The sequence below is a fragment of the Abramis brama genome (assembly GCF_963993115.1).
Source record: "Abramis brama genome assembly, chromosome: 15".
Taxonomy (NCBI): domain Eukaryota; kingdom Metazoa; phylum Chordata; class Actinopteri; order Cypriniformes; family Leuciscidae; genus Abramis; species Abramis brama.
Window position 1 is genome coordinate 31,384,948 of NC_139977.1, and position 12,776 is coordinate 31,397,723.

The following is a 12,776-nucleotide window of genomic DNA, read 5'->3' on the forward strand; positions in this document are numbered from 1 at the left end:
CCTTAATGATTTTGTCACTCACTTTTAAGAAGTCTAAGAAGCTTAGTCCCAGATTTATTGGTCCCTTCAAAATCATCAGGCAGATCAACCCGGTCACGTACCTCCTTCAACTCCCAGCACATTTCAGAATTCATCCTGCCTTCCATGTCTCACTCCTTAAACCATCACTCTCCTGTTTCTGTTTCCCCAGAGCCTGGCCAAGCAGTGGAACCCCCCCTCTTCCATCAATCCTTGAGGACGGCGCTACCTACCAGGTCCAGGAGATCTTGGACTCCCGGCGCTGTGGTGGTATCCTTGAGTACCTGATTAGATTGGGAACGCTATGGACCTGAAGAACGATCATGAGTTCCCAGAGCCGACATCCTCGATCCCACTCTACTGGAGGCCTTCCACACCCACTCAGGAGTGGGCCGTGGAGTGGGGGGTACTGTTACAGATCTGCCAGGCTCTCACACCAGCCAATCACAGTGCACTCCCTCACCTGAGTTTTGATCACACACCTGCACCTCATCACCCTCATCACTACTGTAAGGCCCGTGAAATTGGTCCAATCTGCCGGTCCGCCAATACACGGGGAAGGTCATCACGTGCTCTGTCCTCACTCATGCAAAGTATTGGTTGGTTAAATTTGCAATACATTTAGTTATGTATTCTCTCATTATTTCATCTGACTCCATAAATGAAAGGTTTTAATAATATCTGTGCCTCACTAAAAGTGAGCGAATGTTTGACTATTCCTTATAACCATTAAAGGAACAATGTCAAAATCAGTTAGAATAATCACATGTAACAATTTAATATTTCAGATATCAGAGATCAATTCCACAATCAATTCAAATATCTAGAACATGATTATACATTGGTTACACCAAAGAATCTTACCCAGCTTGTACCTGATCTAGAGAGAGAGAAAGGGAAAGAAAGAGAAAGAGAGAGAGAGGGAGGGAGAGAGAGAGAGAGAGAGAGAGAGAGAGAGGGAGAGACCATCTATTCCATTTGTGACCAGCAAAGAAGAGAGATTCAGAAATTAAATCAAAATAAGTTTCAGAAATGTTTGTCTGAATTACTCAAAGGAAATCAAAATAAGTTTCAGGGATTAAAATCAAGATAAGTTTAAATGCAGAAATCAAAATAAGTTTCAGAAATGCTGCAAGAGGTCGGTGTAAACCAAATAATCAAAGAAATGGTATAGGATCAATGGTTTTGTGTGTTTTTTGTTTTTGTTTTTGTTTTTTGAATGTCAGAGTGTGTTTTTGTCTGTGAGAGAGAGAGTGAGTGTGTGTGTGTGTGTCTGTGACAGAGACTCTCATATTTATGCAGTAATGTAATAGTGTGACGTGTGAAAAGGCCTTTTGTAATGTCTTTTCACCCATCTCCCGAGTCTCAGGTTATATTCTAACAATTTCGCTGTCCTGGATTTGCTCCAGGTGGGGTCCGGCCCATCCTGGCATCTGTCTTCCGAGGGATATGCAGAAGTAAGCCTGAGACATAAAACAGAGGAGAGCGAACCACAGATAATTCCAATATTTCAAAAGCATTAAATTCAGACGTGAGGAATTCTTTTACTTGTTCCATCATCATGTCAGTTGCAATTTTAATTCCAGATGTCACATGAAACCGAGTTTCATTGACCAAGTCTGAATTGTTGCTGTTGTTTCAGTGTGTTGTGACACCTGAAGCTGCTTTTCCAGTTCATCCTTCAGTCCGCTGCATGTGCAATGCTCATTGCTTTCTCTCATTACAGCCAGATCTGTCTGGTTAGCATTTGCCGTTTATGGTGTCATTCACACATTTTAGTTAGTGCAGATATTTTTGACCTGCAAAAAACTGTGGTACTTCTGTCTGCTGTTTAGCATTTCACACCCTCCTCGTAAATTTACTTCTCTGAGTAGATTACATTTTAGTTGTTGCCCAATTTGGTTTGCTATTACCTGTGTCACAACTCTAGCCGTGTTTTCTAACGGTGAATAAAGGCATACCCCACCCCTTTTTGGCACTGGGTACCACACAAATTAAATTCTGTTTCAGAAATTCAATTTTAATGACAAAAGTCACACTTCCCCAATTGTCCTGCTCGGCGAGTGTAATATAATGTTTATTATAATTCAAGTTATAATATAATTATAAGATGTACATTCGCTGTTTCTCTTTTTTCTTTTCTAGGTTTCAAATACCTTTTCTTCTCATTTAGTCTTTTTAAATGGCCATTTTAACGTTTGATTCTTCTATTTACTCTTTTTAATTTATATTTTACCCGCTCAGTATAGGAAACTATATCGCTTCAAGTTCCTTACCCAGGTCTCTGGCACAAGTGGTCAGTCCCGAAGATCAGAAGTTGAGGCAGTTAGCTAAATATCTAGGATTTTGCCGTAATTCCCACGCGCAACAATCAAAGATATATTCAATAGCCCCTTGGATGCCCTTCAGGAACTTAATTCAATCGTTTTCCAAAACTATTAAATTAGAACAGAAGTCATCGGAAGCGTCCAAGCTAGGTTGATCAACCAGCATCTCGCTGATCCTAGTCGGACTAACCCATCCTCTCATCCAAGTCGCCCGCACACTTCCTGATATCAGTTATTAGCCATCGCCAATCTCTGACGCAATCTTGTGGTAATATACGAATCCGTTAAACTTATTTGGGAAAAATAAATCTCAGAGTAATTCAGAATAAATTCAAACGTAAGAATTTATGATTTTTGTTCAAAATTCAGAGTTGTTACGTTCTCTGACGCGTCTCTGGAACGTTGAATATGAAAAGGTTTTTGTTTTCAGGATTAATGAGATTTTTTTGATTTTCAAATTCATTGTGAATCACATTATAGCCACCAAATTCAGCACAGACACACGCGTTTAATTCAGTTTACACAGGACACATGGCCTAGAATACAACATCTACAACCTTTACCTAAGTGAAATACACCCACAGCAAAGCAATAGAATACAACATCTATATCACCTTTGCTTAAGTGTTTCAAATACACTTACAGTAAAGCAATCCTGTGTTTCAAGAATAAACTTTAAATTAGCCTATGTGCATGTTGTAGCACAAACAACCAAATTGTGTTCTATGTGCACAATGTGTTAAGCACAATTTCAATTTTGAAAATGCAGACAGGTTCAATGAATTTAGATGTTAAACTATTAAGCCATTTGCCATTGGGCTGCTACCCGACTAGCAAATGACACTAATAGCTGAAGGCCTTGAGCGTCCAAAGTTGTTAGGTCAGTAAGAGTTTTAGATGCATTTGAGCTTTGGTTACTTGCAGAGTGCTGGTTTTTGTCATTAGATTGTGATTGTTTGCGTTTTATGAAATACGGTGGAGGTCTGCCTCTGCCCAGTGACCAAAACTTTTCCTCTGTATGGCCTGTTTTGTGTTATTCTGTTCAGTTTGCCACAGTGTGGCTTTCTGAATTCTCCTGCAGATGGAGGATCGTCATGACATTCTAACACAGCTACCTCACCATGCATTTGTTTCCGTGACTCAATTCTTGTTGCCCAGCTAACAATACCTTCAAATGTATTTTGTGCTGGAGAAGCACCATACATGAGCGATTGCTGTACACGCGGCCCTGCATTTGTAAGTAGGAATTCAAGGAGAATTACATTGTTGTGGTTAACAACTTTGGACGCTCAAGGCCTTCAGCTATTAGCGTCATTTGCTAGTCGGGTAGCAGCCCAATGGCAAATGGCTTAATAGTTTAACATCTAAATTCATTGAACCTGTCTGCATTTTCAAAATTGAAATTGTGCTTAACATTGTGCACATAGAACACAATTTGGTTGTTTGTGCTACAACATGAAAGAATCTTACCCAGCTTGTACCTGATCTAGAGAGAGAGAAAGGGAAAGAAAGAGAAAGAGAGAGAGAGGGAGAGAGAGAGAGAGAGAGAGAGAGAGAGAGAGAGAGAGAGAGAGAGAGAGAGAGAGAGAGAGAGAGAGAGAGAGAGAGAGAGAGAGGGAGAGACCATCTATTCCATTCGTGACCAGCAAAGAAGAGAGCCGAGAGCCAGAGCACACCTTTCTTTATCCCCTTGACCAGGTGACATGGGGGATGGGCGAGGCCACCCTCAAAATGGCTTCTTATTCAACAAAAGGGGGGTGACATTATCTGGACCAGTTTTCTCTAAACTTCTATAAACCTTATTTCCTTTTATTTTATCTATCTGGATATGAGATATATCTGTACCACTCACTTTGAGACATTTCAAATGACACCAAAAATATAACAGTCAATGATTAACATTTACATTAAACCATGTTCTTGTGCGAGTTCTTTGTTGTTTCTGAGAGGAAGTGAACCTCACTTCCTGTATGGGGGAGGTCGAATGTTACTTAGTTAGCAGGGCTCTTTGTCTCAGACCCCAACCAGTATTTTCAGTCTTACACTACCACTACTTAAGCACACACTTCACCACAGCTCACTGTCCAGTACCGTTTGTATGTAGAGGACTACTTGCCTTTCCTTGCAACGACCTACCTAACTTCTCCAGCAATCGCTCTCCAATCTCCACTCCAACATCTTGTCTCCATTCTCCTCCGTGTGATTCTCCCAGTGTCTCGTCCTTCCTCCGTGTCTCCAGCAATCCTGCATTTCATCCTTCCACACCTTCATCGATCCATCAGCATTCCTGTAAGAAGATACATTCCATTCACTGGCAGCATCTCACTCTCCAATTCATTGCACTTACCACTCCACTGCTTCCAGTTCACCCGCTTAGTAGTTGTCCAAATAAACTTCCTGTTTGCTTCCTCTGTCTTGTGAGTCTGATTCCGTAACACATACAATTCAAATGATGATAATAATGGTAAACACATCAAAATGATAGTAATGAGAAACCAATCAACATGATGATAATGATTTCTTAAAATATGATGATTGCATGATAAAACATAAGCAAGAAATATATTTTCTTTTTCTGCTACACACAAGATTATTTTTGAACAATATCCTCATACACTTCATTCTTTTGATCAATAACTTTTGCAGGAGCTTAAACCATTTCCTTAGACCCTTTAGCAAAGATACAAACACACACAAGAGAATGAATGCATCGATCATCAGTTTTTCTTTCTTTTGAGCTGAGGTGTTTGGCCATCTCTTTCTTTCTTTCTTTTGGACTGCATTTTGAAACGGCAGTCTGGTTGGATAGATGGTATTCGAATAGTCTCCAGACAGCATCTGTTCATGCCCAAGAATTGATAGTAGATATAAAGAATATGTGGAAACAAACAAAAACACAGCTCTTAATCATTTCATTCATTTTCCTAGAAAGGGAGCATTATATCAGCATTCTCTGAAAATGCATCATTCAGCATCCCTATAAGAGAAAATAAAAGAATAAATTATAAACCTCATCATAGCAGTTATAGCAGCAACAACTATTTCACATTCTGGGTGTTACGACCGACTCGTGGCCGCAACAATATAGGAAAATCAAAACAATAGATTGATATAATGAGGCTTATTACATAATTCTAGGGTCAAAATGCCGACAGATGCTAGATCCCGCTATAGCGAGGAAACAAGAGGCCAGCTGTGGATGATGTCACTTCCCCGTACGCCGACCCTCATGCGTGGAACTGAAACCCTTATATCTCCACATCCTAATTTTAATCAGGTGTTCCTCATCTCCGCTGCGACCTACAAACCAAGAGATGCAAAGAAAAGAAAACACACCCACACCCATAACATGGGTTAAATCAGTAGTGTGTTCCTTTACTTCACCTGTGGTATTTAACCACATCAGGAAGAATCAGGAAGGTTAGGAGAGCAAGCAGGAGAACAAACAAGTTTAGTTTGAGTCAAATGCATCCATCGAGTCACACCTGGCTCGATTTCAACAAGTACAGAGGTTAGAGTTGTCAATAACACTGGATGAGGGCCGGCATATCGAGTGGCTATGGGCCCAAAAATCCCAGTTTTCTCAATTAGAGCCTGATCCCCCACTTGTACGGGGTTCTGAACCTGTAAATTAAAAGCAGCGCTTGTCAAATCTTTTGCGTTTTGAGCACTGAGAGCAGTGAAATTAGTATTTTTCAAAGAACTCATCATCAATTTCAAATACTCTTGTAAAGTGTTCTTTAAAGGACCAGTAGGACCTGCTCGTCACAACGGTGCGTTGTACGGTAATGACATGGGACGTCCCATGCAAATTTCAAATGGCGACAGCCCTGTGGTGCGATTCGGAGCGGCTCTCATAGACATGAGAACTGTTGGCAGGTATTCACTCAATTTTGCATGCAAAGCCATTTTAATCTATTTGTTCTGAGATTCGACGATATACCACTAGATTGAGGCCGAAAGGGGAAGTGAAACTTCTGTTTTACAGCCAAGGTTTTCATACATGCTTTCAAAACCTTACCCGTAAAGTGAGTTCCTTGACCGTTATACAGCGATCGCTATAGGCCTCCACCCGAAGCGTGCACACGCAGAGAGAGAGAGAGAGAGAGAGAGAGAGAGAGAGAGAGAGAGAGAGAGAGAGAGAGAGATTTGACTCGCTCGAATAACGAATTGATTCCTCTTCTGCATTTCCTTGCCCTTAAACGGACACATGCACACAAAATTAGCCTATGTTAAAAAACTCTTCTAAATACCCATCTCGGGAAGTATTCTCTCAGTTCTGTCATAAGTGAACAGTTGAGAAAGAAACCAGACGTTTGTCAGTTTTAACGGTGAATTCGGTCTTAAAGTGACAGCAGACACCTAATATTCCTGCTGTTGTGTGTCATTAATGTTAATAAAACAACAAAATACAGCTTTAACAAAGATGAAACTATGTTTAATTTCCACAGTGAACAAATAGTGTTATTTTACATTTAGGCTTAATTATTCATTTCTGTACCTGAATACTACTGTTAGACTTTGTAACTTTGATATTTAGTATGCTTGTAATTTGTGTATTTGTTCTTATTTTATTACTGACTGTTCACTTGTTTTTAATAATGTTTGAACTTCATCAGTTAAGAACATGCTCTCTCCGCTGGATTGCAGCACATCTTTGTATTCGCAAAATCCTAATTACAACATCGTATAGATGACATTGCATCATATGATGCTCATAAGTTTCATCATATTGTGCTAGTAGCTGATAACACGTAATCAGTAAAAGAAAATTGCACTACGAAAGATCTCCATGATTAGCCTGTTTTTGCACTTCGCATTATCTTCCTAGGGCGTCATATACTGACGCTTTTGACATTTCGTCTACATCCAACGCACATGGCACCCTTTAGCGTCAATATGACACGGGCTGGCGCTTCCTGCTTTTCCCTGCTTGAGAATTTCTGTCCAATGAATGGATGACCTTAGCACACGTGTGGTTTTGTTTACAAATTTTGGTTCACTTGCAAAAAGGGCAGTGTGAAAGCGAACCATACCAAACAAAAAACACTGTATTTGGTTCGGACCAAAGCAAGTGAACTTGCGGACTTTCCTGGTGTGAATACACCATAAATTTAATGAAATATGGAACCTTGACACTCAGACGCTTCCGATGATGAGTGTTTTGTCAAGAACAGAAAAGGTTTTGAAAATAGTTCAAATAAATTTTGTAATATGAAACCTGACACCGCCCACTAAGGGGAGGATCCCACTAAAAAGAATTTAGAGTAGGCTACTATTTCCATATTAACGCAAACAATTTAAAATTGTTTTTTTTCACAGGACGGATTTTGAGTTCATAAGCTTTCAAATGATACATAATTTATGATGATTACTAAAATATGTTGCATGAAAAAAAAGGTGATAATAAAAAGAGCGCCAAGTGTCCAGCTAGCGGGACGAGACCGTTTTGAAAGTATAGCCTAAGCAAATTAAGCAAAAATAAATAAATAAAATAAAACTGTTCATTATTTTAAAGATAGGCCTATTTGTTTATTCCCTTCCTCAGCAGTGAAAGTTATTATTTTTTTTAAAGAGTAAATGCTAGAATACTAGAAGAATACATCTGGTTTCCTATATCAGAAAGGCTCTCCTCTTTGGAGGGTGTGGAGAGAGTGTGTGTGTGTGTCGTGGGCTGGACTGTCTGTCACACACACCGCAGGAAAAGCGCAGCATACATGCGGTTGTGATAAAGGACTTTCTTCCATTACGCGCAGTCAGTGATCTCGACGTGCACGCGCACAGTCACTTTACTGAGCTCTGAACTTCTGCATAACAGAACATGATGATTAAAGATGGAAATATAACAAAACAAGACACGGATGGGTCTCAGTGAAGAAACTCTGCGGTTCGTGATATCTGATGGTGAGTAGCTTACTCAAAGACAGGATCAAACTCGTCTTAAACTACTTGTCTGGTGCATCTCTGAAAGACTTTTAGATATTTAAACAACTTTTTGGGAATGTATTTTGCTATGCTTCATATTAGCTTTTAAAAACTCATATTATTATTATTCAATCTGCAATGATCATGCGCACCACGACGAGCTCAAAGCAAACGACAAAAAGTTATCTGTATCGAATAATCCTGGATCATATTATGATAATAAATGTTATATTTGCATGCAATACATGTTAGGCTATATTACAATAATGAAAAGTAGCCTGTTGGAAAATTCCGCTTATGATGGTTGATGTGTTATGGAGCTTGGCTCATGATAGCTGGTGAACCACACACCATATAACAGCACCAGCTAATGACCAGCAAACCAACTACTATATGTTCCAAGAAGCAGCTATGAGTTTAAGATGGACTTTCTACAAGGGTAGTACCATTGTTTTATTTGAAATATGATACCGTTCAAAAGTTTGGGGTCAGTAAGAAGAAATTAATACTTTTATTAAAAAATAACACATCAAGAGTGACAGTAAAGACATTTCATTTGTTTGTTTTTACAAAAGATATCAAATTATTGCTGTTTTTTTGAACTTTCTATTTATCAAAGAATCCTGAAAAAAGTATCACGGTTTCCACAAAAATATGCAGCAGCATACTGATAATAAAAAATGTTTGATTTGAGCACAAATCATCATATTAGAATGATTTCTGAAGGATCATGTGACACTGAAGACTGGAGTAATGATGCTGAAAATACAGCTTTGATCACAGGAATAAATTAAATAATAAAATATACTACAATAGAAAAGTTATTTTAATAATATTTCACAATATTACTGTTTTTATCGTATTTTTGATCAAATAACTGCAGCTCTGGTGAGAAGAAGAGACTTCTTTCAAAAACATTAAAAAATACAGTGCAAACTTGAATGGGTAGTACATTGAAGTAAGGCGGTGGTACATTTCTATAATAATTTAGCATATATACAGTATATCTGAGTAATACCACCATACTTTTTGTACAGCTACAATATTAATTTATGCTTGATAGTCATCTTAATACTTTATTGCCATCACGGACTTTAAGCATCAATGGAAACATCTCAGATATTCTAGCCTTGTTAAAGTCAACATGGTTTTCATGAAACATGTGAGTGAAACAAAATGAAGAGCAGATCCATCAGCAACTGACTGAGTCATGAAAGGGATGCTTTTGAAATATAAGAGAGATCGATAAAATTACCCTAGGAATAATTCATATGTGACCCTGGACCACAAAACCAGTCACATGGGTCAGTTTTTTTGAAATTGAGATTTATACGTCATCTGAAAGCTGAATAGATAAGCTTTGCATTGATGTATGGTCTGTTAGGATATGACAATATTTGGTCGAGATACAACTATTTGAACATCTGGAATCTGAGGGTGCAAAAAAATCGAAACATTGAGAAAATCGCCTTTAAAGTTGTGCATTTATGTTGGCGATTCGCTGCATTCACTCACAAAAATAAATGTTTTATATATTTACGGTAGGAAATTTACAAAATATCTTCATGGAACATGATCTGTACTTAATATCCTAATGATTTTTGGCATAAAAGAAAAAACGATAATTTTGACCCATTCAATGTATTGTTGGCTATTACCACAAATATACCCGTGCGACTTATGACTGGTTTTGTGATCCAGGGTCACATATTAAAGGGAGACACAAATGAAGATATTCAAATGAAATCTGAGAGCTTTCTGTTCCTCCGTAACTAACACTTTGACGCTTCAAAAGGTTCATAAAGAGATTGCAAAACTAATCCTAAATTCAATCTGTTCATCATCAATCGAGTCTCTTCAGAAAATTTGGACTAAACCGCTCAATTCATATGGATTAGTTTTACAATCTCTTTATGAACTTTTTGAAGCGTATAAGTGGTGGTTGTGCAGCTGTCAATGGAGGAACAGAAAGCTCTCAGATTTCATTGAAAGATCTTCATTTGTGTTTTAAAGGGGTTTAACAACATGAGGGTGAGTGATGACAATGTTTTAATTTTTGGGGTGAACTATTCCTTTAAGACCAGAGTAATGCTGAGTTCAAGCTGAGTTTAAAGCACATCTGGTTCACTCCACAGGCAGATGTGTGCCACCGACATGACAGCACAGGGGCGAAGAACGCAGTAAACACACTCACCAACACCCAGCCGTGACCCGTCTTACCTGTCCGAACACAGAGCGGCTTCATTTTCATGATCATCCTCATCAGCTGGAGGCGCTGCAATGATTAATCAACACATTTTCCTGCATTACAATTACACTGGGAAACTAGACAATCGCAATGAAACCCAAGGGGCCCAAATGGACCCCAAAACGGTGGTGTTTTTGGTCATTTGCAGCTTCATCGTCTTGGAGAACTTAATAGTCCTGGTGGCGGTTTGGAAAAACCACAAATTTCACAACCGGATGTACTTTTTTATTGCCAACCTGGCGTTATGTGACTTATTGGCCGGTGTTGTCTACATAGTAAACTTGTTGATGTCAGGACAGCGGACGTTACACTTGTCTCCAGCCGAGTGGTTTGTTCGTGAAGGAAGTATGTTTGTAGCTCTAGGCGCTTCTATCTTCAGCCTGTTGGCGATTGCGATCGAGCGGCATCTCACTATGATAAAAATGAGGCCTTATGATGCGAACAAAAAGTACCGTGTGTTTCTGCTAATAGGCACGTGTTGGTTGATCGCCATCACACTGGGAGCTCTGCCCATTTTGGGCTGGAACTGTCTGAATGATCTTCCTCAGTGCTCCACCATCTTACCTCTCTACAGCAAGAATTACGTGGCGTTCTGCATCACCATCTTCATCTCTCTCCTGCTGGCCGTCTCCGTCCTCTACGCCCGCATTTACATCCTCGTGAAGACCAGCAGCCGTAAAGTGACCAAACACAGCAACTGTGCGCACTCCATGGCCCTCCTGCGCACCGTCAGCATCGTGGTGGGTGTCTTCATCGCCTTCTGGACACCCATCTTCGTGCTCCTCCTCGTCGACGTGGCCTGCGGGCCCAGAAGGTGCCCGGTTCTGCTCAAAGCCGATTGGTTCATCGCTCTGGCCGTCGTGAACTCCGCCATGAATCCCGTCATCTACACGCTGGCCAGCAGGGAAATGCGAAGGGCGTTTTACAAGGTTGTATGCGGGTGTTTGGTGCGGGACGGCATTGTTGGGTGTAAGCAGAACACGGACCCTAGCAGGAGCAAATCCAGCTCCAACTGCCCACGGGCGGCTGAACAAGAAAACCCAGACGCCAATTCATAGTTTTCAGTCACGTGACTGTTGCGGAGACCTGGAGGGCAAATACTGCAGCACAGGCCTGTCAAATTTACACATGTTTTAAATATTTATTGGTTGCACTTTATTTTAAGGTGTCATTGTTCAGTGTAATTATATATTTAAGTACTGAGTAATATTAATTAACTACATGTACTTATTATAGAGTTACGGTTATGGTTAGGGTTTGGTTGAGGGTTAGTTGCATGTAATTATGCATAATTTACTGTTATTACTATGGAAAGTACATGCAACATATGTAAAAAGGACACTGTAAAATAAAGTGTTACCTATTTATATCACAAAGATATGTGAAGTTATGGGCACTTGCAATCCATATACATATCGCTAAAAACAACAGGATATTCTAATTAAAGCATGTATGGCCAGATTTACTAAACAGGGCAAATTAGCATGAGAGCGCGCAAAGACCCGCCCCCTTTAGTTACTGTCTGTTGCAATGTCCGACAAGCCACGCCGCTCTCACGCATGCAATGAAACATCGCGAGCAAAGAGGACACTGACAAAGCGCTGACAGACAGGACAGACCAGGTTACTTCTGATATGAAACAATGTCTCAACTTTCAAATTTGGTCATTTTTTAAAGAAATATAAACAATAAATAGCGTTTTGTGGCTCTTTAATGTGTCTGACAGATCGCTGTAGAGCCTCTTAAAGCTGCTCGTGAACCATCATCTCTTCCGTCTAGTTAATTTATAGCATCAAATAAACATGAATGAACTGTCGGACAAAAATGGCGGATTCGACGGATGGCGGATTATGATTGGTCAGATCGCCTTGTCAATCAAACTCCCTGCGAAGGGTCAATAGAGAGCCTAAGTCCCTCCCCTCCGCTTCTGGCTCATGGGACCTTATTTTGGAAAAAATATGTATGGTAGTCAATGGCGAGAGACAACTTATCTTTTTATTCTGTCTGAACTGTGCCCTGAATTACACATATGATGTTTGTCAATTTAAAAGATAATTATGAAAGTCAAGAAAGCCGCAGTTTGTCATAAAACAGAAGAGTAACATTTAGTTTTATGTGAAAATCGCTCAATGAACTACATCTCTCGTCTCGCACTATGTACGTCACCATCCGTTGCTCGTATGTGTGCAGTCTGGTACAGAAATGACGGCGTAACGTAACGTTAACACTATAGAAAAAATGACAGACGTTAGCTTCAG

At 39.7% G+C, this 12,776-nt stretch overlaps 1 protein-coding gene across 1 annotated transcript; it reads left to right on the forward strand.

Annotated features, from left to right (window-relative positions):
• Nucleotides 1-8,062: 8,062 nt before the first annotated feature.
• On the forward strand, nt 8,063-11,891 carry s1pr3b (sphingosine-1-phosphate receptor 3b). Its single transcript, XM_084136201.1, has 2 exons — nt 8,063-8,249; nt 10,406-11,891. The coding sequence occupies exon 2, from the start codon at nt 10,551-10,553 to the stop codon at nt 11,574-11,576; it is 1,026 nt and encodes a 341-aa protein (XP_083992327.1). The 5' UTR covers nt 8,063-8,249; nt 10,406-10,550; the 3' UTR covers nt 11,577-11,891.
• Nucleotides 11,892-12,776: the final 885 nt, after the last annotated feature.